This window comes from Setaria viridis, chromosome 9, assembly GCF_005286985.2.
Source record: "Setaria viridis chromosome 9, Setaria_viridis_v4.0, whole genome shotgun sequence".
NCBI classification, from domain to species: Eukaryota; Viridiplantae; Streptophyta; class Magnoliopsida; order Poales; family Poaceae; genus Setaria; species Setaria viridis.
In genome coordinates, this window is record NC_048271.2 from 51,047,889 (window position 1) to 51,074,927 (window position 27,039).

The 27,039-nt window shown below is 49.1% G+C and overlaps 4 protein-coding genes, 1 long non-coding RNA gene and 1 pseudogene across 7 annotated transcripts; 5 read left to right on the plus strand and 1 right to left on the minus strand.

Moving 5' to 3' along the window:
- Positions 1–5,378: 5,378 nt before the first annotated feature.
- LOC117838757 (uncharacterized) lies at positions 5,379–9,169 on the plus strand. Of its 3 annotated transcripts, none has more exons than XR_004636719.2 (5): positions 5,384–6,620; positions 7,380–7,455; positions 7,563–8,003; positions 8,512–8,697; positions 8,907–9,169. It is a non-coding gene; the product is annotated as an uncharacterized lncRNA (long non-coding RNA). The 3 variants fall into 3 exon arrangements; XR_004636718.2 differs by having other exon boundaries at positions 5,394–6,620; positions 8,575–8,697; XR_004636717.2 differs by having other exon boundaries at positions 5,379–6,620; positions 7,563–8,697.
- Positions 9,170–11,089: 1,920 nt separating this feature from the next.
- LOC117838756 (uncharacterized) lies at positions 11,090–11,866 on the minus strand. The gene is made up of 2 exons (XM_034718908.2): positions 11,612–11,866; positions 11,090–11,505 (listed from the first exon to the last, which is right to left on the minus strand). The coding sequence occupies exons 1-2, from the start codon at positions 11,694–11,696 to the stop codon at positions 11,327–11,329; spliced, it is 264 nt and encodes an 87-aa protein (XP_034574799.1). The 5' UTR covers positions 11,697–11,866; the 3' UTR covers positions 11,090–11,326.
- Positions 11,867–17,461: 5,595 nt separating this feature from the next.
- LOC117836251 (FAD-linked sulfhydryl oxidase ERV1) lies at positions 17,462–20,340 on the plus strand. Its single transcript, XM_034715640.2, has 6 exons — positions 17,462–17,811; positions 17,910–17,993; positions 18,263–18,310; positions 18,879–18,943; positions 19,561–19,638; positions 19,954–20,340. Exons 1-6 carry the CDS (start codon positions 17,638–17,640, stop codon positions 20,066–20,068), a joined length of 564 nt encoding a protein of 187 aa, XP_034571531.1. The 5' UTR covers positions 17,462–17,637; the 3' UTR covers positions 20,069–20,340.
- Positions 20,341–20,925: 585 nt separating this feature from the next.
- LOC117836252 (uncharacterized) lies at positions 20,926–22,339 on the plus strand. The gene is made up of 4 exons (XM_072291076.1): positions 20,926–21,031; positions 21,146–21,157; positions 21,909–21,952; positions 22,114–22,339. The coding sequence occupies exons 1-4, from the start codon at positions 20,929–20,931 to the stop codon at positions 22,321–22,323; spliced, it is 369 nt and encodes a 122-aa protein (XP_072147177.1). The 5' UTR covers positions 20,926–20,928; the 3' UTR covers positions 22,324–22,339.
- A 614-nt stretch (positions 22,340–22,953) lies between these two features.
- On the plus strand, positions 22,954–24,117 carry LOC140221237 (uncharacterized; annotated as a pseudogene).
- Positions 24,118–24,912: 795 nt separating this feature from the next.
- LOC117840488 (BTB/POZ and MATH domain-containing protein 1) lies at positions 24,913–26,352 on the plus strand. The gene has a single exon (XM_034720995.2). It carries the CDS (start codon positions 25,007–25,009, stop codon positions 26,027–26,029), a length of 1,023 nt encoding a protein of 340 aa, XP_034576886.1. The 5' UTR covers positions 24,913–25,006; the 3' UTR covers positions 26,030–26,352.
- The last annotated feature ends 687 nt before the right edge of the window (positions 26,353–27,039 follow it).

The window sequence follows — 27,039 nt, forward strand, 5'->3', positions numbered from 1 at the left end:
TATCGGGCATTTGGTTCAACTTATTTTTAGTCCGTGTCCAGATTCGAAGACTAATTAGGACGATTAAATATGAATTAATTATAAAATTAATTGCACAGAGGCTAAACGGCAAGACGAATTTATTAAATCAAATTAATCCATCATTAGCAAATATTTATTGTAGTAACACATTGTCAAATCATGAACTAATTAGGCTTAATAGATTCGTCTCGCCGTTTAGCCTCCACTTATATAATAGGTTTTATAAATAGTCTACGGTTAATACTTCTAATTAGTATCTAAACATTAGATGTGACGGGTGCTGAAAATAAGCCAAAGTAACCAAACGGGTCCTAAATCTTCATATCCTCTGTTGCTTCAATCTAGTAGGTTAAGGGGTGTTTAAAATTTCTACCACATCGAATGTTTAGATACTAATTAGAAATATTAAATATAAACTAATTATAAAACCAATTGCATAGATGGAGACTAATTTACGAGACGAATCTATAAAGTCTAATTAGTTCATGATTTGACAATGTGATGCTACAGTAACCATTTGCTAATGATTGATTAATTAGGCTTAATAGATTCATATCGTGAATTAGCCTCCATCTGTGTAATTAATTTTATAATTAGCTTATATTTAGTTCTCATAATTAGCATCTAAATATTCGATATGACACGAACTAGACTTTAGTCTATGGAACCCAACACTCCCTGATTAATTGGCCTGTGAATGAAATGGAGTATACTCGTTATATTATTCTGTGCTGCTGCCTGTCTGTTTCTGGGCTCCGGGGGGGTCTGCAAAGTTTTTACGGACGTTAAGTTTTGGGCCCTTTTCCATCACCATAATCGGTTGCCGCTCGTCGTCACTCTGGCGAGCTGAACTCGACGAGAATCCCCCACCCATATTCGCCACCCCATGCCTACCCAAAAGAACCTAGACCAACTCGAGGGGAAGGATGGAATCGCCAGACGGCGAACTCCCCTCAGCGCCGCCGCGGTTGTGCTGTGGCGGTGACCAGACCATGTCACCCGCCACGTAACGCGGGACCCGCCCATCAGTAGCACACTCACAACCACCTCACTCCACCTCTCCCACTCCCAACACGCGGTCCACTGGACCAGTGAATCACGAAGCCCTCGGTCTACGAGTCCACCGCCTCGATTCACAGTACAACATCACACCAAACCCACAGACTAGTTCACATATCATTCACCCGCCGTCCTACCTCTCATGGGACTGGCAGCCCCTTAGGGGCGGACCTAGGGTGAAATTTGAGTGAGGGCACACTTGAAGAGGTGGCTAGATTGATGGAGCTTTTATATGGTGAATTTTCATTGATTAACTTAGTTGGAAGATTTTGAGTGAGGGCCTGTTGAACATAGGTCCGCCCCCTGTGGCCCACGCGTCGGCAAAAGAAAAAGCAGCGCAGCGGGAACGAGAGATGGGTCCAATGCCAAATTGGGCCAGAGGAAAATGAAAGAAAAAGAAGAGGGAGGACAGGGCATAAGGCCGGACTGGGCTCAAACCAAGAGAGTAGTAGGCAGAGTTTGGGCTCAGCCCATAAAATGTTACGGTTTCCTAATAAAAAGTCGAGCAAGTTACCGCATTGCCATTGAAAATTATACCACTTCCTTCATTGCCATCAAAATTCTTCAACTCCTTTCACTAACACTACAATTTTCCAAATCCTTCACTGCCATTACCGTCTACTAGCTGTTGTTGTTATCTTCAATAGAAAAGACAATTATACCCCTCCCAATAGAATGGAATGAAATTTGCTTTCTTTCTCAGGTGAGCAACAATGGCAGGTCTATGCTTCTCTCATTGTTTTGTTCTTTTCAGCGGCATCAGGTGCACCACCTAACCAAAAGAATCCACAAGGTACGTAAAAAAATTGGGAATGCATCCAACGATTGAAGAACCGGTGATCTAATTTTTTGATCTCACCGTCGTGATTGGAGTGCTGCATCAAGAGACGTGATTTTGTTGACCGTTGGAACTGGGAACAAACAAGAATGGAGGCCCCTATGGCCGGCACGGCGCCCCACCGCTGCCGCCCGCCTACGAGCCTCGCGTGCCTGCCCACGCACCCTGTCGAAGCCGTCCATGCCCGCGAGCGCCGCACGGGTGCTACGGAGGTCAGCGAGCTCCCGGCCGCACAGGCGGATGAGGGCGGCGGGCCCGCGCAGGTGGACGAGGGTGGGGCCGCAACCCTCGTGCGGCGGACGGTGGCAGGAGGCCCGCGCATGTAGATGGCAGTGGGAGCGGCGATGGTAGTGCTTATGTAGCTATTGCTAGCGCGTGGAGGCAAATGGAAGAGACAACAGCAGATAAGTTGGCCAGATGTGGGCCCATGTTATCAGTGGAACAGCGGTAGTCTAGCCATTGTAAAAACTGACAAATTTTTGTTTAGCAGCGATGGACGGTAATGGCGGTGAAGGAATTGGAAAATTCAAGTAGTGACAATGAAAGGTTGAAGAATTTTGATGGCAACGAAAGAAGTAGTATAATTTTCAATGGTAATGACGGAATTTGCTCTAAAAAATTTCGGTATTAGTTTTACTTCCTGGAATTCAAACTCTCCCGGGCTTAGGTTGGGGAAAAAAGGTGCATGGTCCAGATTTACATGGCGGCCTGCTGCAACGCCCATCGGATGGTGCCGCAAGAGCGAGAGGGTGTCGGATCCTCCGCAACGCGGGGTCGCGGGTCCTTTTTGTGTGCCACGCAAGCACGCGCTGTGCGTAGCGGGCACCGTTCTGGTTGGCATCCTATGGTGCGTCTTGAACTCTTCGGGCTCGTTTGCTTACTTTTGCTTATTTTTATCACGTGTCACATTGAATGTTTAGATACTAATTAGGAGTATTAAACGTAGACTATTTACAAAACCCATTACATAAGTGGAGGCTAAACGGCGAGACGTATCTATTAAGTCTAATTAAGCCTAATTAATCCATCATTAGCAAATATTTACTGTAGCAACACATTGTCAAATCATGGACTAATTAGGCTTAATAGATTCGTCTCGCCATTTAGCCTCCACTTATGTAATGGGTTTTGTAAATAATCTACGTTTAATACTTCTAATTAGTATCTGTTGCCGCTAAAAATCAGCCGATTGACTCTCAACGTCGGATACATGACCCGGGAGAATCTGCTTAACTCCTGTTCGGGTGATCACTCTGGTGCGGTTCGCGCGGCGTGCCAGCCAATCTGACCTGTTGATTGGCAAGGAAGAAAATGTGTCAAATTCCAGGGGTTCCGATCGGCTAAGGTTCCGATCTCGAAAAGCGTATCAGCGAATCGGCCGATTTGCTATATAAAGATGATCGGCTATAAAACAGTCGATAATCGCTCAGCGATTGTAAAGAAACTACTAAAGCAGACTAAACAACGCTACGAAGCAACACTTGAAATAGATCTAATCGGCTGTATGACGATTGATAAAAGAACAGTGATAAAGCCGACAGTTCAAATCTCAAGCTGGATAACTGGTGATAAAACTAGAATGGTAGATAAAACCTATAATTCTAGTAAATATCGATAACTTGTGAATAAATCTAAACGAAACGACAGTGATGCGCCCGAAGTTAAAGCTTAGATATTACTCGATAGACGGAACTTACAGAATCGGCCGGAGATCGTGTCGATGTAGCCCTGCCAACCCGTACGAACTCGTGAAAGAAAAAGAAGTAATGGCGAAGTCGCCGACTTGAAAGTAAAATACGAGGAAATAGTAGATTTGTTGTATTGATTGATGTGTTCTTTACAAATCTCCAAAGATGGCTATTTATAGCCTGTTACAACCGATTTCCTAACCGACTAGGATCTATCTCTAACTTTAAACGAATATCTACAAACACAACTCGTATCGGAGTTGGTTATTGTACTACCACGAGCCAATCTCTCTCTATATTCTTTGTCTGATCCACTTTAAGCCCATATTGGCCCAATCACTCCAGCCTTCCAACCGGTCGATCTCCACCAACTCCGTCCGCCAAAACACTATAGCTCCAATCGGCCGATTCCCAACTATAGCACCAATCGGCCGATTGCCAGTCGTGACCTTTTAATCTGCCGCATCGGCCAATCCTTTCTTCCCTTGACGCCGATCCCATTCGTGTCAAAATCTGATGTCAACAGTATCTAAACATTTGATGTGACGGGTGCTAAAAATAAGCAAGGAAACCAAACCAGGCTACCTGGAGAGAAGTCAAGGAACATGTACAGACGCCGGCAGCTGGCATGTCTCTATCCTACACGTCTTCTTGCGTCGTAGGAGTATGGCACGGGTACAACATGCACCTAGGCCTTGTTTAGTTACCCTAAAATCCTAACTTTGGCACTATGCAAAAAGAAGATTCCCTATCACATCAAACTTACGGTACATGCATGGAGTACTGAATGTAGACGAAATCAAAAACTAATTGCACAGTTTGGTTGTACTTTGCGAGACGAATCTTTTGAGCCTAATTAGTCAATATTTGGACAATAATTCACAAATACAAACGAAACGCTACAATATGCTACAGTGCTGATGCAGTGATTTAAGTTGCCCAAAATCGGACAACTAAACAGGCCCCTAGCTCCTCTGGCCAGAAATATCATGATGCTGCAAGTCAAGGTGCACGAAACCAGTGGTCCAATCGGCGCGTTTGCCTGCCGTGGCCCGTGGGGAACAAGCGGTACGGACGGACAAGGAGGCTGCGGGCCAATGCAGGGCGCAGCCATGCCCGAGCGCCCACCGCCCAGCGACCGGAAGGCCATTTGCGTGAGGGCGCGTGGCCGCGTGGGCGCTCGAGAGCGGAAAGCGGCGTGTGGCTGTGGTCCCGTCGGGACCCGGGAGCCCCCAAAACAGCAAGGTCCCGCCCGGTGGATGATGCGCCGCGCCTACCGGCCCGGTGGGGCTACGCGTATGCACCGGTAGCCAGCGGTTGTAGCACGCACCGGGCACGCTGAGCAGTGGGAGAACGAGCCCCGGACCGCCGCGAGTTGGGCGCGCGTATATGCCGGTGCAAACTGATGGAACAGGACTTACTTTTTCGTGAACACTTCGCCAGTATGAAAAACCGGCTCGATCCGAACATCTTTGACAAGTCATACAAAGCATACGTACACGTCCATGGAGCTGCGACTGTGAGATAGGCCATTACGGCCGCCCCACCTTTGTCGTCACGTCCCCAGCATACCTAATCAGGGTTTATAGTATTTCAATAAGCTGCCGACACACGACACAACAAGCATGTAGTAAGCACACACGAGATACTGGGAGCCCGATTGGTTAGCAACCAAAACTTGAGCATGCCAAAATTTTGGCATACCAATTATTTGGCCACCATTTGGTTTGCTACCAAATGTTGCCAATGTCTCACATTATTTGGCCACCATTTGGTTTGCCACCATCGATTGGAATGTTCGAGTTGTTTGCGCGCGTCAAAGAAGACCTAAATCCGGTGAACTTTTCGAGCCGTGATTGGGCCACGTCGCCTCGTTTTTGCAGCCGTTGGATTTTGATCGGACCGTCCAAAAGCGGGCACGAGGCATCTGTGTTTCTAGACCATTCGTCTCGAGCGTGTAGACTCCTCCCGCCGCCGCCGCCGCCGCCTCCTCCCTCTGCTCGTCACCGCCTGCCCCAACGCCTCCGGGGCCGTCGAGGCGCAAGAGAAGCTCCCCCCACTCCACTTCACCGGCAGCTGAGCCCAAGGCAGAGCGCGTCGCGTTCGGCCGAGTCCCTCAAGTAGGAGACCGCCGACGCCGATGACGACGGCGGATGACGATGACGACAGCTCCGACGCGCCACAAGCCACGGCGGCGGCGGCGGCGTCTGGAATCCAGCGAAGCTACGGTGGCGGCGCCGAGTCTCCATAGCAAGGCGGACGACGAGATCTCCGGCGTTCTCCCCCGCCTGCTGTGCTACGCGTCTCTCCTACCGTTGGCTGCTGCCCTGCGCCGTCTACGCACCTCCCTCCTCCCCCGCTCCCGATTTCCAAACCCCCCGTCTATCTCCGCCTGATCTGGCAACCGGAGGTCGTGGAGAGCCCACGATGCGCTGGATCGAGGAGCCCCAACGGCGGGGTGGAGGCGGCCGGTGGCCGCGCGGGCGTTGTGGCGGCGGGGGAGGGCGTCGCTGGCTGGGGGCGTGCGAACGGCGAGGCGACGGTGGGTGACGGCTGCGCGGCCGTCGCAACGGCCAGATCCCAGCAACCCAGCAGCGCCCTGCTCGTCGCAATTTCGCAGAAGCACGCCTCCGTCAGCAACAGTGGCATCAACAACAGCGGCAGCGGCAGCAGGGTTCGTGCACTGGCAGGCTGGCAGCAGCACCGTGGTGTCCTCTGCAATCCACACCGTGCTCACCCTGCCAGCTCTAGCACAGCTGCTCCTTCCTGGAATGGTGCTGTTCTGCCTACAAGGTGCTCGATCAAATGCCAGGCGTTGGTGTCTTTGTTAGGCGTGGTTGAGCTGAGCGCCTGAGCGGTGGGAGGAGTCAGTGTGCTGCGGCAGTTAGTGGGGGGTGCACATGGCGAGGCCGCGCGGTGGCGGCTCCGTGGCGTGGGCGGAGGCCAAGACACCAGCGGGGAGGGTGCACCAGCACCTCAAGCGGCTCAACAAGCTGGCCATCAGGAACATCGAGGTGGGTGGCTACTCGTCCATGGAGCTTCAGATGATTACTCTTATCTTTTGAGTGCTCGTTGAGCTTTGTGCTGATGAGTTTCTTTTGGAGTTTCAAATGTTGTCAGAATGGGAGTTCAAATTGGGGTCTCTTTGTGCTGATAAGCTTTGTGCTTTGGTTGGGCAGTGTTCTTGGGCCTATTTTTTTATCAATGATTTCTTGGTTTGCTACTTTTCTGTATTTTGTATGATTCACTGCACTTTCAGTGTGAAGTTGCATTGCGTCCACATTATTCAGTAACTAAAAAGGCTGTTTTTCACTGATTCTTTTGGTTTTGGGCAATAATTGCTGGTAATCTTTCGCTGTCACTTTGAAGAATTTTTCCAAAAAGTTCTCGACTTTTAGAGGTAGACAATGCAAATTCAAGCGAACTAGAGTAGAAAAAGATGAATGGTTGTTGCAGACAGGCTGACTCTTGCAAAGTCATATTCTCTGATGGAAGCAGAGGCAAAGCCTTTCCTTTCTGAATATTTTGCTTCCTGCTTGAGTTTCGGAGTTTCTGAGCACAATGTGCAGAGTTCTACAACGTCAGCTTAATATTGCATATTTTATTCTACATTTTCCCCCTTAAAAGTTGCAATCATATGAAGCTTTAGCTTTATCTTTCAATGAAATGAAGTAGACATTTCGAAAAATCAAAAGAAGTTGACATGAGCATTGCTTTGGCTAGAACAGTCCTTTTCCATCTGACACTGATGGTAGTTTTATTCCTCATCCCAGATAGATACATCATCGACTGCGTGCATATCTCCCACCAACCAGCGACCATCCTCTCCTCAAGAATCACACAATACAGGTGATTCAGTCAACCTCTCAAATCTTTTCAGAAATCAAAACAAACTTGTAAATGGTTAATTTGTGCACTCACTATTTTAACCCTGCCCAAAATCTCTATCCTTGCAGTTTAGGCCGGCCTACCACCCTGAAGGTCTATATGATGATGCCAAGAGCAGTATATATAGGCTCCAACAATGCAGGCGAAAAGTCGATGCCGTCACGCAGGGATGTGCTGATGGAGGTCGCGGGAGGCCATTGTGCTGCTCCACCTCCTTGGCCGCCCCAGCCTCTCCATCAGTGTGGCCACGACCCATGGAGCCACGCGAGCTGCAGATCAATGCGACGGCGGCACCAAGTAAGAGCTCCTACAGTGCAGTGATGGGGTGAGCTTGACAAGCAGCTCGCACAGCTGCAAGTCGACATGGTGGAGCGAGCAGCAGCTCCAGCCACAGGTTCGCATGCCTGCACCATCCCTCCAGTGGCCATAGTCGACGTTGCCTCCGGTGCCGGCAAGGTGTTTGACAAAATGCCAACCTCCCAGGCGTATAGCAACTTTAATTTATGAAGGTACCTGCCTTTCTTCTATTCCTGTCCTGCATTGGCATCAACAAAATTTCATTCTTGCAATCCTGATATTAGAGATGGAGTTCTCTGGCTTGTTGGTCATTATATATTATAGATAAAGAGCAGGTTTGAATGAAAATAAATTTTGGGATTTCCTTGGGTAACCACTAGGCCAAGATATGAGCATGATCTGATTCCTCTAGCCATTCATGTTATGGTAGCACATTTAATCTAATCATACTGGACACTCATCTGTTGCAACTTGCAATGTGTAAGCAGCTAGCAGTGCTAACAAACACGCTGGTAATTTTTCCATGCTTCTTGCCATGTAGCAGAGCTCACAAAACCAAATTTCTGCTCTAATTAATAAGAGTTATTTCCCCTGCCTGCCTTCAAAAAACTAAGATACTCATCTTACTGAATCTGACTAGAGAAACAACCACTATACATTTTCTCCTCTAAACATTGACCACTCATATTCAGTTTGCAATTTGTGTTGCATATTCTGCAGTGAGAATAATATTGGAGCTTACAATTAGTAGATGATAACTTATAACAAATTGATTGTTTCAAGTGTTTACTCTTGTGGATAATGGAAAACCAATCGGAAAAAAGTGCAAGAGGAGCAAGAAGACCTCTTTGTATCAAAAACAAGGAAGCAAACAGGAAAAAAAGAAAAGGATCAAGAGCAACAAAGGTATATATCTAACACACATTGCATATGCCTATTTTAATATTTTTTTGTCTGGTGTGCTAGTATTTAATAAAAGACAATATCTGCAATACAAAATTTACCAATGATCTAAGTTGCTACTTGCTACTTGATTTTTATACAATATTTATAAAGTGATACTGTTCTACCAATCAAGGCATGAAGAATGATTAATCATGGGTTCATTTTTTCAGGTCCACATATAGTGTACAACTCGAATCTTCAAAGGCTGTCCTCTTGCATTGATTCCATCGAAGGATTCTCATGATTTTCTATGAAGCAACCTCTTCGATTGTGCAATTTTATTTATGTGAGCAGGGATGAAAGATTAGAAATGAACCTATCAAAAAGTGGTATGTTAAGTACTATATCCATATCTGAAACTCTTGTATACTCCAACCGTTGAATTGGCAACCGCATATCCACTGGAAGATTGTAAGTATATAAATAAGCATAATATCGCTTGTACCTTCTTCCATCAGAAGGTGGCACACTGGCCCACCTCCAGTAGGGCGCGGCAAAGCCGTGCCAGGGTTTCTAGTAAAATATATATAACCAGCTTGCTAGCGACTCCCACATTAGAATCCTTGCTTAGATAACGATAGACCTAATCTATAACATTGCACGCAGGGAGAGAACCGCCTTGACGCATATAGGAAAATCAACAGGACCACGCACGCTCTCAAGCTAATTTAACTACCACCCCTGTCGACCATCCGCAGGCATTAACAAAATCTCAAGAATAATCAAGCTAAAATGTTCATTGAGCGTGCATGTACATGTCACGTAGGATAATGTTTCGTTGAGTATCCTCTGTGTAAAATAAAGTTGCAACAAAAAAGTTTGACAAGTGCGAGGACCACTCATCATGGTAGACCCGGCTTTATTGTTATCACACACGAGACGAGAAGGTGCGGTGCGGCAGCCGGCAGGCATCATACATCACCGGCAGTGTACCCCAACCAATTGCAGCCTCAAGGACAAATAAAAAGCAGACCTAATCATACCGCCTGTTTTTATTGGAGAAAGGACCTTGTCAGAAAAGGATGATGCGCCTTGACATGCCGTTTTTATTTTTTCGATTTAAATAGGTAACGACTTGCTAATCGTGACACTGACGAGCTACTGGCAAATCCGCACCAACTGTATGTGGTACTCTAGCAACCAGTGCTGCTGTATACCTACAGCTTTCACGCTACAGTAGCACCGCACAGTACACTGACAGTGTAGCCACTGGTCAATATACCTGATGCTGTTTTCCACTTTTTCCTGTGCTCTGAACATTCAGCCCAGACCTGTGAAAGAAAGACTGAAAGCGAAAGGGAAGCTGACAAACTGTACAGGTACCCCAATAGAGCATGCTATCTGAACTTGAACTGGATGTTAAAGAAAGAAAATACATGTACAAAATCACTTCACTTAGTTTAAGCTTGTGTGTGCAAAGTGACAGGAGCCCGTGCGCGGCCGAGCGGGTTTCCGCGGGGGACAGCAGCATCCGAGCAGAATCGAAAGAAGCGTCAGAAAACTGCCATGGCTGGCTGCCGGTGGGGGAATAGGCCGGGCCTGGCATTAAAAATCAGGGCGCCCCTGGCCCTCGTCTTTTGCCAGGGCCCAAGAGATGCTAAAGGAGAAAAGTCAGTCCAACGACCGAAAGCAAAGCTAAGACCTCCTTAGATCTTTCTTTAATTTTCTTTACGAGAATACTTATGCCTGAAGTTACTGATGCGAGAAGTAACAGGCAGGGTTGTTGTTGCTCAAGCTGATAGGGGGTCTCTCGGTAGCCAGCCAGTAGGTATCAGCTGAGACTAGCTGAAGTGAGCCTGAAGCCTGAAGGGACATTTCGGTTGGGTAAAGAGAGGCCATCGTCCATTGGGGAATGAATGGTTTGTGAATGTGAGGCCGATTGATTTCAGCAAGCGTCGAAAACTACGGCACAGAGCTGCATCAAGACGAGTCAAGAGAGTGGGACTTCAGATCTTGTGCAGCTAGGCGTAGCGACTACTTCTCTGAACAACGATGGGATTCGATGTCGGATTATCAATTGGTAGTCATTATGTAACGTGGTAAAATCATCTTCTAGCAGTGGCACCTGTGCAGGGAATATTCGGTTTTTAGAAACCTACCCGGCTACTCCCTTCTTCTAATCCTGATGACCGACGTGTTTTCTTTCTCAACTGAAGATGCTCTGGTCTCCTCGAAACTGAAGATGCTCTGGAGGCCCTGTTGATTGTGGGTTTGCCTGAAACCTGAATAAACATGTCGCGTAAACTAAGATTTACGCACTAATTTAGTAAGGCCATCCTAGATAAACACACCATCAAATTCGAAAAAGAAGAAAGGCCATGCTCTTGCAACACGAACACAGACAAGAGTCACAAACCCCCCAAATTAAACAGCTCTGTTCATTCACATACCCCGGTATCATCTGCAGGCAGGGGCGGATCGATACACGAGGAGGAATGGAAGTACATCTCAGAGCCCATCGACTTCGAGCGAGTTCGATAGATACGTCATACGTACAAGCACCGGAAAACAGAGAAGAAGAAAAGTCAAAGGAAGCGAGGAAGAACTAGAAGCCCAGCAGCGGAGCTGTAGCGGCGGCGGCGGCCTTGACCTAGAATCCCCGGCAGAGGCGGAACCTGTCGCCCCACGGCCGGGGCTGCTGCCGGAACCGGCTGTGCCGCCTGGGCGCGGGCGCCGGCGGCGCCGCGGTGGTGCGGCTCAGCATCTCCCACATCACGTGCACGTCCTCGTACTCGCACGTGCTCACCTCCTGCCGCAGCCTCCACAGCCCTGCACAGCAAGCAAAAGCAACCGGCGCCAGAGTTAGACGAATCCATCCTGGGCGCCGCCGAGGGATCTTATCAAAGCCGGCGAGTACCTCCGCCGCCGCCCTTACCTGTCTGGCGAACCCCGAAGCGGGACGCGACGCCGAGCCAGACCCTCCGCACCGGCAGCACGACGCGGTCCCACCAGTACCCCATCGATGGATCTGATCGATTGATCGCCGACGCCAAGCGGTCAGTCGCCGGACCTGCGCCGCAGGAGACCGGACAGGACCAAGCTAGGAGCTACCCCTATGCCTCTCTCCTCGTCGGTCTCCTCCTCCTCCTCCCCTCGATTATTAGACCGGGGTCCTCCGGTCGGTCGTCTTCCTCCGCGCCCCCTATTTGTACACGCACGACGGCACGAGGCAGGGGAGAACCGGGAGCACCTGCCCTAACGCTCGCGCTGACACTGGCGGGCGGGCCCGGGGGCGCGGGCGCTGTGTGGGACAGGGGAGTCAGTTGGGCGGGTGGGTACGGTAGTTGCGGGCAGTTAGTTAACGGGGGGGCGGCGGGCACGTGCCAGGAAGCGGTAGGCGGCGCAGGACACGTTGGCGCGGGCTCTTGATAAAGCGGGGCCCAGGCGGGATTCATGTGCAGCAGTAGTAGCCCGCGGGTATGTGGCGGTTGGGTGGGTGGTTGCGAGGGTGTGTCAGTGGAAGGAGTTAGGTCACCCGCGCGGGCTGCTGTCATGGGCTGGGCCCAGACGCCTGCTAACTTCGCAACAGCTGCTGAATTCTCGACCCTGTTTGTGAATTCCACCTCGTCTGATACACAACGTGGACGTGTTATTCCTACGCCACAAGGATACCACCACTCCACGAGTCTACGAGTATGTTTAGGCCTCGAGCGTGCTCTTGCCTAGTACTCCTTTGGTGTGAGTGTGAGTGCGGTGAGACGGTGAACTGAATGAAATCTCTGTACACATAAAGTCTTTGGTTTTATTATCTAATCTTGCATAGCCTTACTTTTATGTGAAGTGAGGCGAACCACCAAATATAATTAATGGTTCTACCCATCAAGTAAGCATATCTTTATTGCAACTATAAAGATAGAGTTGTAAGCATATCCAGTAGGTTGTAGTGTATCCATATCGAATGATTTTATTGCCGTCCATTCACATTGTAGGATTTTCGGTGGATTGATTGTATGTATGTTATTGTGAAAAATAGTCTTCTACCACACATGAAGAATGAAACACGATGCATAGATATGTGAGCACGGTGCTTAGTACTTCCTTTTATTTTGATACTTCTGAATTCTATATCATACTCGGCTTGTTTTTCCACCTCGTTTGATAGAGGACGTAACACAATGCGACCATGTGGACGTGTCATTCCTACAGCCTACGCCACAAGGATACCACGACCACACAATTCTACACGAGTATGTTTAGGCCTTGAGCCTGCTCTCGCCTAGTCCATCTTTGGTGTGAGTGTGAGTGATAGAAGTCTTTTGGTTTCATTATTCGATCTTGCCTATCCTTACTTTGAGGCGAAACACCAAATATGTTCTGCTTATTATAAGTAAGCATATCATCTTTACTGCAACCGCAAAAATAGAGTCGTGGGTTCTAGTAGGTTGTAGTATATTCATATCGAATGATTTTATTGTCGCCCATTCACATTGTAAGATCTTCTGCGGATTGGTTGCACTCGCATGTTATTATGAAATAGTCTTCTACTATGTATAAGAAGGACGAAATGCTACAATTCTATTCGTGCAACTTAAATTAGTTAGACACGATGAATAGATCTTGTGAGCACGGTGCTTAGGACTTCCCTTTATCTTGATACATCTGATAACATACCTGGTTGTTTTTCTTTTTGTAATTACCTTGACCTGTTCTTCTTGAACATGGAGAATGCATGCGAAATCGATAGAAAATTTCAGATCGACTTAAATTGAAACAAACAATCCTCGGAATAAAACACATGCGTCTATTGCGCTCTTAATGAAAACACAGGTTTTCTGCGAGTATGTTCGGTTTCGTTTCCTTTACTTTTTCCTGTTTTTTCTCTTAACTAACAGGTAATGTTTTTTGAGCGACCAGTCGTCCAACTTGGTTTGAATGGCACCCGTTGCATCGAACGCGGATGTCCGAAATTCCAGGTTCCTCTAGTGCAAAAGAGATTGGTGCTTGACACCGAGAACCTCGAAAGGTGGTCACAGCAACCCAGCCGGCCGATGCACGTTGCGAATAAATGCACGAATCAAATCAACAAAGCTAGAGGCAGTCTTAAACTATTATAGCCTCCTACTGCTCTCGTGGGTCGAGTCAAGCGCTGCCCACTGAAATTCTAGTGTAGTGTTAGCTCACCAAGATTAGTCATCAAGGCGTCTGGTTGGCTCATGTCATCTGAGGATATCACGTCCCGTACCGCGCGATCGTGAGAGTACGTGACCGGAGCCATGTGAGGAAAGCAAATCTCCTGAAGGAACAAGTGTGTATTGGATTCTCCAATTGGGCTCGCGATCACGACCGGGAACCGCCTAATCCTGTTACCTATATCTTGAGCCATCTCTCTTGTTGTCACCGCATCGATCTGGAGCCCCCGAGCGCGTGTCATCGGATCCCCCAAATACCCCATCGTGATCGCGCCCGCAGCGGCCAAAAAGGTTGGCGAGCGGCCGGTCATCATGGCGGTTTGGTTTGCGTCGCGCGCGAGAAAGAAAGGAAGCCGCCGAGCGCCGGGTCTCTGGCAACTTTCGCCGTTGTCCGGGAATAATCCGCGGTTGGTTACCCTCTTACCGATGCGCTCCCGTGGGCCATTAGGCTCCTTCGCGACGGCGAGGGACAAACACCAAACAACAGATCGGCCCGTACCCACAGACACCAGAACGGACGCCTCACGCACGTGACCCCCTCGGATGGTAGCTGGTGATCGATCGGACCCGGACCAGTCTCGTGTTGGACGCTTCACACTTTGACCAGCAGCCAGCCGATGAGCCGGACGCCGGAACCCCGGTGAGTTTGGTTTGGCCAGTGTATTTCCTCGCTAGAACTAGCGCCGGTGGTAAAGTTGCGTGGGGGCGAAGGCGTCCGTTCTCGGCGTGCGTGAACCTGCCGGGAAGTTTCGGCCGGAGACCTGCGCTGATTGCCGGCCGGAAGCGGGGCTCGGCAGCGAGCAGAGTCCAAGAGTCCACTCTGCCTCGCGCGCGCGCCCCCGGAGCCGGGGCGCTTTTTGCCGTAGGGCTAATGCAGCGGTTATTGCATGCAGCGACAAGCGGCCATGCTGGGAAGTGCTACTCGCGACAGCTGGCCGCCAGATCCCCCATAGTTTCTTTTCTGTATGCTTTTCTTGTTGCAGTTGAGTCGGCTACGCAGGGGAGAGGTCTTGTTTATTGATTCTTCTTTATTTAGAGAGCATCAATTCCTTATTGATGTTTTTTATCCAGGTTTTTATTGTGTAGGATGACAAAATTGGAAAATGTTAGTTCATGTAAAAAATTTCTCTACTGTTGGATAGTTTTTTTTTAATCTCCTCAACCCTTAACAAACATTTAAGGAACAAAATGTTAAGCATATATATAGTTTTTCAATAGTTATTGATGGCCTATACTGTGAGATAATGATTAAGTTTGTGCGGCACTCCGGCCCCCCTCATGATAATTTTCTGGTTCCGCCCTGCTAGACTTGCTAGTTAAAACAAAACAAAATCATCCTTCACCAAATTAAATACTAATTGCATGTGGATCTCACTCGGGACAGCGTTCAGCGGAGGAGTGTTGGAGCGGACTCATTATTTGCCGGCTCAAGAGAAAATAGACACACGTCCCAGAAACAATCAATTGAAAAAGGTAGCCGTTCGTTCAGACTTCAGAGGGGTCGACGATCCACAGGATACAAGAATATTAGAAGAACAACATCTCACGTGCCGTGTCGGCTGCTGGTTTATTTAATTTTATTTTACCCTTTTAAAAAATCCAGATTAGATATATGCTAGATACGCGTGACGTCAAAGCTCAGGCGGCCGTGATGGCCTATGTTGCAGCTCCATGGACGTGTACGTATGTGTGGTTTGTGTATGGGGAGGCACGTCAAGAAGTCATAGAAAACTAGGCGCCGGAGCGGTCGATCAAGCCGGTTTCACACTGGCGAAGTGTTCACGAAAGAGTAATCGCAGCTGCGATGCATGTCGCTGCGGGTTTGTTCTCCCACCTCGCGTCCCCGACCGCTCCCTAGGGGAAAACGGACTTTTAGTCCTGATTGGTAAGGATCAAACATCCTGAAAATTCATCCGGCACTAAATTTTCGAGACACTCGGTTAGTGTTATCAATCGGGACTAGAAAGTTTCAAAAAAATAAAAAAATGGACCCGGCCGTGCCGGTTGTCCGCCCGTGCCGGCGGCCCGCCCGCTGCCGCGCCGTCGGCAGTCCGCCTGCCCCGTGCCACCCGCGCGCCATCTGTTCTGCCTGGAAGAAAAGGAGAGGAGGAGAGAAATAAGAAATAGGAGAGATTGCTGCACAAGATAAGGGAGGGGAGAGGATAGGTGGAGAGAGGGGAGGGGGGCTAAAGGTCCCGGAACCTTTAGTCCCGGTTGGAAATTCCAACCGGGACAAAAGGCTAAAAGGGGCGACATCAGTGTGATTTTTTATAACCTTTACAACTAGAACTAAAGTCCTCTTTAGTCTTGGTTGATCTTTACAACTGGGACTAAAGTTTCCCTCCCTCCCTGGCGGTGATCTTCGATGATATATTTTTAACCCGGGACTAAAGACACTTTAATCCTAGATCCAATATTAATCGGGATTAAAGGAGTTGAATGGAAGGTTAGTTCTTACTAGTGGCTGGGCACTGGCTACTGGTGCTGAACTTACTAGTGGCTGGGCACTGGCTACCGGTGCAGTGCATATATGTAGCCCCAAAAGGCGTCATGATATTTATTGCCAGAGGAGCTAGGTGCATGTTGCACCCGTGCCATACTCCTACGACCCAAGACTGCGAGAGGACGTGTGAGATTAGAGACATGCCAGCGTCCGTACGTGTTCCTGGACTTCTCTCGAGGTAGAGTTCAAGACGTACCGATGCTAACCAGAAGTCCACGCAGCTCTTCCGCCTGGTTCGTAAAAAAAAAGTTCGGAACGGTGCGCACAGCGCCTGCCGGCGTGGCACACGTGAAGGACTCTCTCTCACTCTCTCTGTTTTGAGAAGGGGACCCGCTCTCTCTTTTGCGGGGACTCCTATATGTGTACCGAAAAATGGTTAAGCGATTGAACTATATAAATCTATATAAAGTCCAGTAAGATCCAGCTCCATATTTCCGTTCCAAAGTCAAAGAGGTTCAATTGATAATAGCACATTCAACATTTTCAACAGATAAAAAATGTATACCAACATTTTCCGAAAAAGTTGAACTTAGAAATGTTGAACCCCAAAAATGTTGAACCTCAACATTTTTCTTCAAGAAATCTCGAAGTTGATCCAATATCTTTTGAAAAATTTATTTCAATATTTTTTTAATAATTTGTTTCAACATTTTTTTAAAAAGAATTTTGGACCTTCTTCTCCAACTCCGCCGGCGAGCCCGCGCGCGGGGGCCGTGGCGGCAGGCGAGCCCGCAGACGGGGCTGGCCAGGGCGGCTGCGCATGGGCGCGCAGCGGCTGCGGGTTCAGCCGCGATGGCGGTGGCGGCGGCAGAGGTGGTGTGGGGTAGAGGGGCGTGGAGCGAAGCTAGGTATGGGTGACGATCCAACGATAACTATTCCTTGCACGAATGAAGGTTACACCTCTTCCTACCTTGCGGAAGATGGATAAGTTTTCCGCTCTTTCGCGGCATCCATCCGATGGGCGCCGCGGCAGGCCGCCATGTGAATCTGGACCATGCACCTTTCTTTCCCCAGCCCAAAGCCTCAAAGGCGACAAGGGCCCAATCCGAACACAGGAACTATCATGCATGGCTCCTCGGTGCGGCCCACAGGTCACAGTAAAATCCACCGATTTTGCCGTGCTTCGCTCTGCTCCGCGCACCCCGCCGGCCGCCGTTGCTGCAGCCGCGGTCGCCGCGCGCCCCCTATCCATCGGCACCCACCGCTCCGCACGATTGCGCTTGCAACTCAGTGTCGCCGCACGCACGTGAGCCGGCGGCCGCCGCCCCGATGCCGCTTTCGGGCTGGAATCCGCTGGCGCCCGTCCTCCAGACCGTCGCCGCCTTCTCCCGGCACCTCCTCATCGCCCCGGACACCGGCCCCGACGACCACCGCCTCCGCCCGCTCCTATCCCTTTCCCTCTCCCCGCCGCCGACCCCGCCTCCGCCGCCGGAGGTCCCCAAGGCACGTCGTTTTTCTCTGTCCTTGGGCACTTGTTGTCCTTTTCCGTTTTGGTGGAGGGGGAGGTGACCTGTAAGTAACGTTTTGGAGTGAATGTGCAGGAGAAGGATGCTAAGCCAGCGCCGCTGACGAAGGAGGAGGTCGGCCGGGCCACGTGGATGCTGCTCCATACCATTGCAGCGCAGGTGCTCGATCTCTTGCCTCTGTGAGTAGCGCAACAAAGCACGAAATCAGTTCGGCATTTGCCTGAGGGTGCTTTCTAGCTTACATCATGGATTATCGACACACTGTGAATGGAATACACAGATTATTCATATATCATAAGACATTGGCATATATTGATCTGTGTACCTGAGGGGTGTGGAAGGAAATAAATTGTTTGATTCATGAGTTTCTGTTGAGTCTCATTAGCTGTCAAATTTTATTCCTACTAAATACGTGACTTGTGTTTCAGTTCCCTGATGAACCAACGAGGCAGCAAAAACGGGATGCGAAGGAGCTGGTAAGCACGAGAGACAACCCTGCTAATTTGCTTTAGAGTTGGAATGCTCAGGAACCTCTGCCACTGTTTTGGAAGAGGTGTAAAGATTTGCTGTAACTAGTAATTTTCTCTCATGGTCAAGTAATAGATGCCTCGATTCGGAAAAGCCTCTCTGAGTCTCTGTTGATGTTACAGCCCGAAAAATCTAGAGGATAAGTTTCATGATGATTTGAGTACATTTACAGATTCCTGCAGGGTCTAAACCTTTCTTCATTCGTAGCTTAGGTTTTGATTTCATAAGTGTGCTTGGTTTAGCAGATTTAGATGTCGCATTTAGAAATAAAATATCATAAGCTATGTATTAGTAGACCACCACTAAATTTCCATCAGGAACAGTAAGTCGGAAACAATTTTTTGGGAGGGGCAGGAATGCAGTAGTAGATAGACATTAGTGCATTAATAAGAAGGGAAACAGAAACATGATTCTCGTTTCCTGTAGGTTTTTCTCCTTTTCCATGTGCATTGCTTTCTTTGCTTGACTACTTGATTTACACACAAAGATAACATCGCTACTGGTTTGCATGTTCAGATGCATATAATCTCGAGACTATATCCTTGCAAAGAATGTGCTGATCACTTCAAAGAAGTTTTGAAGTAAGCAACACTCGCCAACATCTTGGATAATTGCAATTCCTATTTAATAGCTTTTTTATTCCTTGAAGTGGTTATGTGCATTACGAAATGTTTTCACTTGATTCCTTGACAGTTTGTTGTTTTATGGTGTGATCTAAAAGCATCACATAATAACTGTGAACCCAAGCTACTGCTATATGAACACTTGTTCGAAACTTGGGATGCTCTAAATCTGTTGATTTGGCTGAACTCTATTCATTCAGTGTTAAACATTTTTTTTTGTCTGTATGATGCACATGATGATTAAACTCTTAACATGCGCACCAGGTTTTTGTCCACAGAGACTAAATTGACATCTTATAGGTGACATTAGTGTTTATATTTATGAAGCTCCTTTCATCACTAGCTGATGTCACATGGCTGCAGTGTCTGTCATTTTTTTTTTGTTTTCTGAATGTTGTTGTAGAGGAGAGCCATTCATCAGAGCTCAGAGCTGGATATGTTCTAGTTGTGCAGTCCTACCTGATTATCCTTTTGTTTTTGTTCCCTTATTTTTTTTTGCCGCGGTAACAGTTATCTTTAGTTCTTTACCATGGAATGAACAATTAAACTGACTTACTTATGTGTTTTATTTGTAGAGCAAACCCTGTGCAGGCAGGATCTCAGGCTGAATTCTCCCAGTGGTTATGTTATGTACACAACGTGGTTAATCGAAGGTAACTCCATACGGTCAGCTTTGAGCTGTTGCTTGGTATAGTCTTGAAAATCATCTAAGGCACTGTAGTGTCGAATCTATTTCTATAGAATCATAGGAAAAATAAGGTCGAGGGCCAAAAGGAGGAAAACTGATGCACTGTAGCTATTTGGCACCCTTTTACTCCTACAATAAGGGGTATGTCAGTGTGTGGTTTAAGAGTAGATCTGTTTCCGTTCTGATATCATCATGATTTTGCAGAATGTTATGGAGCCTCTACTTTTGAGACTGTTCTTATGTGTTGCCGATCTGAGCATTTTGTGGTTGTTTTTTGCAGCCTTGGGAAACCAATATTTCCCTGTCAAAGAGTAACTGCACGATGGGGTAAACTGGATTGTCCCGAACGCTCGTGTGATCTAGAAGGCGCCAACGACATCATGCCAAATCGATGACGCAAACAAGAAATTCCTCTGGAATATTTACTTCAATGAGGATTTTTAAACAAGCTATTGTATGAGCCTACTACCAGGGAGATGAGGAAAGAGAGTTCAGGGCTCCATACCGAGTTGCTGACATTGTAGAGCGAAGAGCGTCTACCTGATTTTCTGTATCCTTGGGCGCTGGTGGTGTTAGTGGTAGTAGAGTATGTTGGATTCGAATCTGGCGATGTTTGTACTTTGTACAGTTTTACCATGGTAACAGTAATCAAATTTTGTTTGAGCTACTGATCTTGTTCCTGCATTTATTTTTGGCTAGGTTCTGTGTATGTTCCCTAGTCTGAAGTCTGCTTCTTCTATCTATCAGACCATACAGTCGTACAGATTTTTGTGCAGATGACGGATATCTGAACAGTTTTGTATAATATCTCGTGAGTCAGGAGTGCACTTCTATAGAAAAACCCTGGAAAATAGGATGCTGAAATACTAAAAGATACCTACCGATATTAGAAAGCCTGGACCAGCAACACCTGCAAGCATGGCCATCAATGCGAGATTGCCGGCTGAAGGAGGAATGCATGGCCTTGCCGGCTGATGGAGGAATGCATGGAGGCCACCTTCCTCGCTTTCCCCGGCCATTTTTCTGCAGCTCAGCTCCTCGTTGTTGACGATGACATAAATTCTGCTGTCTTATCACATCAGTTTTTTAATCCCATGCTGACATCTAGCAGCAATGCGAATGAAATTCAGAAATTGCATCACGCATGGACCTCTCGCTATCTTAAGAAGAGGAGCCGCAGGAAGCCAAAGGAAACGAAGCACAAGCGCATTTGAAACTCTGAAGGGATTGGATTGTGCGTGCGCAGGTGCAGGAGATGAGGCTTCCCTCAACGCTGGTGTTGCTGATATTTGCATTTGTTGGAGGAAATCTGCTCATGGGCATCTCCTCTAATGCAAGAAGCGCCAAGAACTCCACAGGTACATTCAGCAAACCGTCCTATTCCTGGCTCAGGCAAATCTTCCCGTGTTTTTCTCCTGCCACTTTGTTCATACGGCTTCTGTTCTTTTCCATCTTTCTCGTCGGTTTTGGAGTAATGAGTGATAGTTACAGGCTTGGGGCTTGAGAAATTATCTCACCGCCTTGGGTTCACGGTACAGTGATGGATATTTGAAAAGATTGTTGATGGGTTCTGATGCTATTTTCTCAAAATTCAAAAGAAAAGAGAATAAGAAGATCTGAATCACCTGACGATATTGATAGCTCAACATAACAATGCCATTGGATCTTCTCACCAAGCAAGAATGCCATTGGAAGCATATGCCATTGGAGTTCACTTTAACAATTACTACTGACTAAACTATATATCTAATCATGCATGTATATCTTATCCATGAAAGACAATTGTTACTCCCCTCTTTTCAGAATGCAAGGCAGGGTTTGGCCTGCTCTCTCTCTCCAAAATTCATTTTGATCGCTAATCTCATATATTATACTGTTCGAGACCATGAAATCGACATCTTATGAAAGTGCATTTAAATGGAATTCATGTTAATAACTGCTTATTGTATAATCTACAACCTAGGCTAATTCTTGGTTAGAGATTGAGTCTTGGAATGCATGTGTGTCTTAAAAAGGAAAAGGAGGGAACAGTTGGTACGAACTAATTTTCGCCGGCCACTAAATGTATGGACTTCCGACAGTTGTGGGTGCAATGATGGTTATTTAATCTGTAGATGCTGTTTTGACTGGTTGGTGCTGTTTTTTTTTCTCTCAGCATCTTTTTATTCTGAAATATTGAGATTGTATATGGGGAATATGTGGCCTATGGTTTACATTTAGTTGCATTCCTTGCAGATCCAGGGCATGGAAACATTGAGTTAAACGGCAGGAAACTAAAGGTGTGAGCTCAAACATAGATGGAAAATGTCCTGCATTCCCTAGACCAATAAAACTTGTGTTTCTTGATATATCCTTCTTGAGGCAGTTGTTTTCCATTACTAATCATAGTGGGGGAACAATTGCAAGTTCTTACAAATGATTCTTCATGTATCATTTTCAGGAACGATACACTATCCGGAAGACAAGGGGCCTGGAAAATATTAGGACGGATGACTACCAGCCCGTTGATCCAAGCCCAAGCTCCAAAGCCACCATCAGACCAGGTCCAATTGAGCATGGCGCACCGATTCTTCCTTATGTACCACAGTACCCACCGCCTCCTGGTGGCCACCCTGAGGGTGTGTCTCCTGCTGGATCCCCTTCCACTTAGATGCACGCTGAAATTGTCCAAATCTGCTATGACCCCCTATATGCGGTCAAAGTCTGCTTTGTTATGCTGTTTTCAATGTTTACTAGTGTACCATATGTCTGAAATGTTAGTGTCTTGGGGTTACCTGTAAGTGTTTTGAGTGGTGCATTATGTTCTATGTATGCTGTTCTTGAATCAGCTGGTATGGAGTTTTTTTTTTGCAGGCTGAATTAGGTAACTGTTAAAATGCTGAGTAGTGCACGCTTCTATTTTGGACATCACAAGTGATCACGATCAATTTTCTGGTTTACTTCTTACGGTGCATTGACACGGTCTGCCGCCATGTCTAGGGGATACTCCTACGAATTCGTTCAGGAGATCGAAGTTGAATCGATGCTGAATTCTCATGTGGTCTTGCGAACGGATGCATCGGTTTTGGAAAGCCAACATGGGGTTTGCTAGGAAACGCTGAACGAATTCGGGTCGGTTCAGGTGATAGGTGATTGCATTTCCTTTCATACCTGCACACGTTTCCTTCGATGCTATATGTGGAATTTCAGACAGGTGAATATATGTGATTGTACTTCGCCCGGAGAGCGTCCGCCATTGCCGCCTTTTGGAAAGCAAGCGTGTCGAGCGGGGTGGGCCGGCGCAGAGAGGCCAGAGCGATGCCGAAGCGGCACAGGTCGGACGACGCAGGCGACCGCAGATCCAGGAGTTCATGCCGCCGGTGCCCGCCGCAGCGGCATCTCTACGTCGTGCTGGACGACTGGTCCAGGGGCTACAGCATCTACAAGCTCGACGTGGACGGCTCCGGCGGTGGCGACCCCGACGACGCCGACTTGTACCTGCGCGCAGAGCGCCTCCCAGAGCCGCCGGTATTCCGCCTCGAGATGCCCGTCAAGGTGCGCGGACGTTTCGCGCTCTTCGCCGCGGTTGGCACCAGGATCTTCGCCATGGATTACAGCGACGAGAACAGGGACGCCCCCGTGCTGGTGTACGACACGGCCACGGGGGCCCTGGCCGTCGGCCCCGCCACCCCCGCCGAGCTCCAGTACCTCCCCAAGCTCGTGGCCGCCGGCGACCGCTGGCTGTACGCGCTGGACAGGAAGGCCAGCGGCGGCGGCGACCACCTCATGGCTGATGGCGCTGGAGCCGCACGGGACGGACGGGTGGGGCTGGACCAGCATCAGGGACGCGCCGTGGCAGGCGGGGTGCTGGCGGCGGGACTGGGGCAGCATCAGGGACGCGGCGCTCGGCGGCGGGCGGGCCCCCGACTGCCACGCCGCGCACCCGGACGGGCGCACCGTCTTCTTCTCCGTGCACGGCAGGGGCACCTTCTCGCTCGACAATAGAACGGAGGAGTGGGCGCGGCACGGCGAGTGGACGCTGCCGTTCCGGGGCCAGGCCTACTACTAGGCCGAGCTGGACGCGTGGGTGGGGCTCCGCTGGGTGGACGGGGACGACGCGGCTGGTCAAGGGCTCGTCTGCTCCTGCGACGTCGTTCCTCCTGACCCCGACGACGGCGACGGCCGGGAGCCGGCATGGAAGGTCGCCGAGGTGGTCGAGGCGGACGGTGAGAGGACCGTGGCCGTGAAGCTGGCGCGCATGGGCGGCGGCGTGTTCTGCCTCGTGGAACGCCGGCGCAGGAGGGGCGCGCACGACGACGGGGACGGGCGATGCCTGCTCTACGCGACCACGTTCCGCCTCCGGTACGGCAAGGACGGGGAGCTGCGTGCCGCGGAGCGCCGGGCGCGCTGCTACGCGGTGCACAAGAGGTCGCATAAGTTCGAGTGGCAGGCGTTCGGAATCTGATGAAACCGCCTCGATTTCTTCCACCTCCTCGCCTTTAGCACATTATAAACTGGTGAAGATCATTGTACTGAACTGGATGCTTCCAATAGTTGCGCGTGTTAGCATTTCGCAGGAGGATGGCCAGCTGCTTGCAGACTGCAGGGCACTCTGTTCTGTTTCGCGATCGATTCATGTGCTTTCTGAAGGGAAGCAAATAGAATCGTCTGCATAGATCAGGGTGTTGTTCCAGTGCAGATGATCGATACCATTGTGTTTTTTTTTCGAGAAAGCTGTAATCTGATTGATAGGAGCGACGAGAATTTCCATGATGGTCTGCATTGAGAACTGTTGTGATCGATATACAAAGCCACAAAGGCGAGCATCTGCATGTGTTTGGAGCAGATGGATGCTGATGGGCCATATGAATGCAGGAACGTTCCGATCTGCGTCTGCTCACCACGAGCCGCGCCGGGATGGCCGAAATTTCCAGGCAGTACGTCCAGATTGCCAGGGTTAGAAACAAGAAACTGAACTGAATTTTCTTAAGAAAGCCTGTGCAAGGAGTATTTGAAGTTAAAATTTTGAACGCGTGCTACCCGGCAAAGAATTGGCGTCTTTCAGTTCCATACCGGAATGTTCTCTCGTTGGGAGAATTTCCAGAAATTTTATGCGAGCCAGGTGCCTCCTACGGCCCAGTAGCAAACTGATAGGAGGAATGTCCTGCCACGGCCCATCTAGGTCCAAGCCAGGCCGCGCTGATGACTTGACTTGACCTTGCCCGAAACCGAAAGGTGCCGGGTGTAAGCAATCGAGCGATCCTACCACTCTCCCCGTTTGTTCCAGTCCCCCACTCCAATCTGCTGCAAAACCCTCATCGTGCCTGCAACCAGCGATCAAGCCGATCTTCGCCATGCCGTCCGCCTCCGGCCGCCGCAAGCCGTCGCGGTCCTCCTCTGCCATCGTCGCGGACAAGGAGCGCGGGCGCCACGAGCTCAGGATCGACGCCGGTACCCTCGACGCCGCCGCGCCCGCCGGAGAAAGGGGGCTTCTGGCTTCCTCCCCCTTCACCGTGGGAGGACACCGCTGGCGCGTCCGGTACTACCCCAACGGGGCCGACGCGGAGAGCAAGGGGTGGGTGTCCATCTTCCTCTTCCTCGACGAGGACGTCGCCGAGCCGGTGACGGCGCGGTTCCGGCTCAGCCTCGTGACGGAGGTGCGGGCACTGTTCTGCATCAAGTGCAAGGCCGAATTGCTTTCAAAGCCCGAAGCGCAGTACAACTTCACGAGCAGGGGTACTTGGGGGTACTCCAAGTTCGAGCAAAGACAGACCGTGGCCTCGCTGGTGCGTCGCCGCGAGGTCGATCGATTCAGCATCAGGTGCGACATCGTCGTCCTCAACGGGTTCCGCACGAAGGAGGAGGCGCCGTCGGCCGCCATTCCCCCGTCCGACCTGCAAAAGCACCTCGGCGACTTCCTGCAGAGCGGAAGGGGCACGGACGTGGTGTTCGAGGTCGGCGGCGAGGCGTTCGCCGCGCACCGGTGCGTGCTCGCGGCCCGGTCGCCGGTCATCAGCGCGGACCTCCTGGGCGCCGCGAGCGACGGCGCCGCAGCGGCCGGCGTGGTGCGCGTGGATGGCGTGGAGACACGGGCGTTCAAGGCTCTGCTCCGCTACGCCTACACCGACTCGCTGCCGGAGATGGACAGGGAAGAGGAAGACGCCATTCTCCGGAACGTCGCGGCGGACAGGTACAGCCTGCAGAGGCTGAAACTGATCTGCGAGGACAGGCTGTGCAGACTCGTTAGTGTAGGCACGGTGAAGATCACCCTTGCGCTAGCTGAGCAGCACAAGTGCGACAGGCTGAAGGAGGCGTGCCTGCAGTTCCTCGGTGCTCCGGCGAATTTGCGGGCAGCCATGGGCGCTCGTGGCCAGTAGCGGCCTCCTGCATATGCTTTTCACTGATAAGGATCTAACACTTTAACACCGATGCCGGAATCATAGTCAAGTGATGCTCAGTGAGTTTGCGTTTGTGGATCATGGTTCCTGCACTTCTCATTGTCTTACATTACCTGCTAGTGATTATCAGGGTGCATAGCTACTTGGATCCTATGCAGAAGCAGAAATTCCATCTTGCCTTGGAAGATAGTTCATAGTTAGTTGCAGCCCTATGACTGACAATTGATCAGAATTCAGAAATGACTTTGTTACTATATAGCTTTGCAGATTGAATGCTCACTAGGCATCAGTGTTTGTTTCAATGTTTGGGTGGAAGAAGCTGTTTGCCACTTTGCATATCTGTTCCTGTTTTCTAGTTGTAAGCTGTCAGGTCTATGAGACTATGACTGCATCTATCCAACGGAGATGCAAAACACTGAAAATGCAATTGCATTCACTCATGCAGGACTCTGTTTCGGTCTCTGTTTTCTTGTTGGTCGCATCTATGAAACAGGTAGGAGGGATGCTTGTATGACTGATACAGAAGAAGTGCCCTTAAATAATACATCCACAGCTAGCCTTGTCTCTAGACCAACAAGCAAGTAAACAAAGCAACTCCTTACATTGTATTGATCACATGCTGATTCTTTTATTGCTGATTTGCCTTAGAAACTACGAATGTTGAGTTTCAGGACGACCCTACAGTCTACGAATACGATTGTTAGTCAGAAAGGAAGCCTACTTTCAAACCTAAAACATGTGTTGAAACAGAGATGCTTTACATTTGAACACTTTTAAACCTGCAACATGTGTTGAAATGTAAAGCATCTCCGACTCTCTGTTCATGTGACAATGCAGTACCATCAGAATGCAATTTTGGTCGTGATAAAACTTTCTTGAAAAATCAAGTTTCCATTTGTCCTGTTTATTCTGATCCATGAACGTCAATTACCCATCTTGCCGACAACCCAAAAAAGAAACAAAAAGGCATGATTAGCTTGCAAAATTAT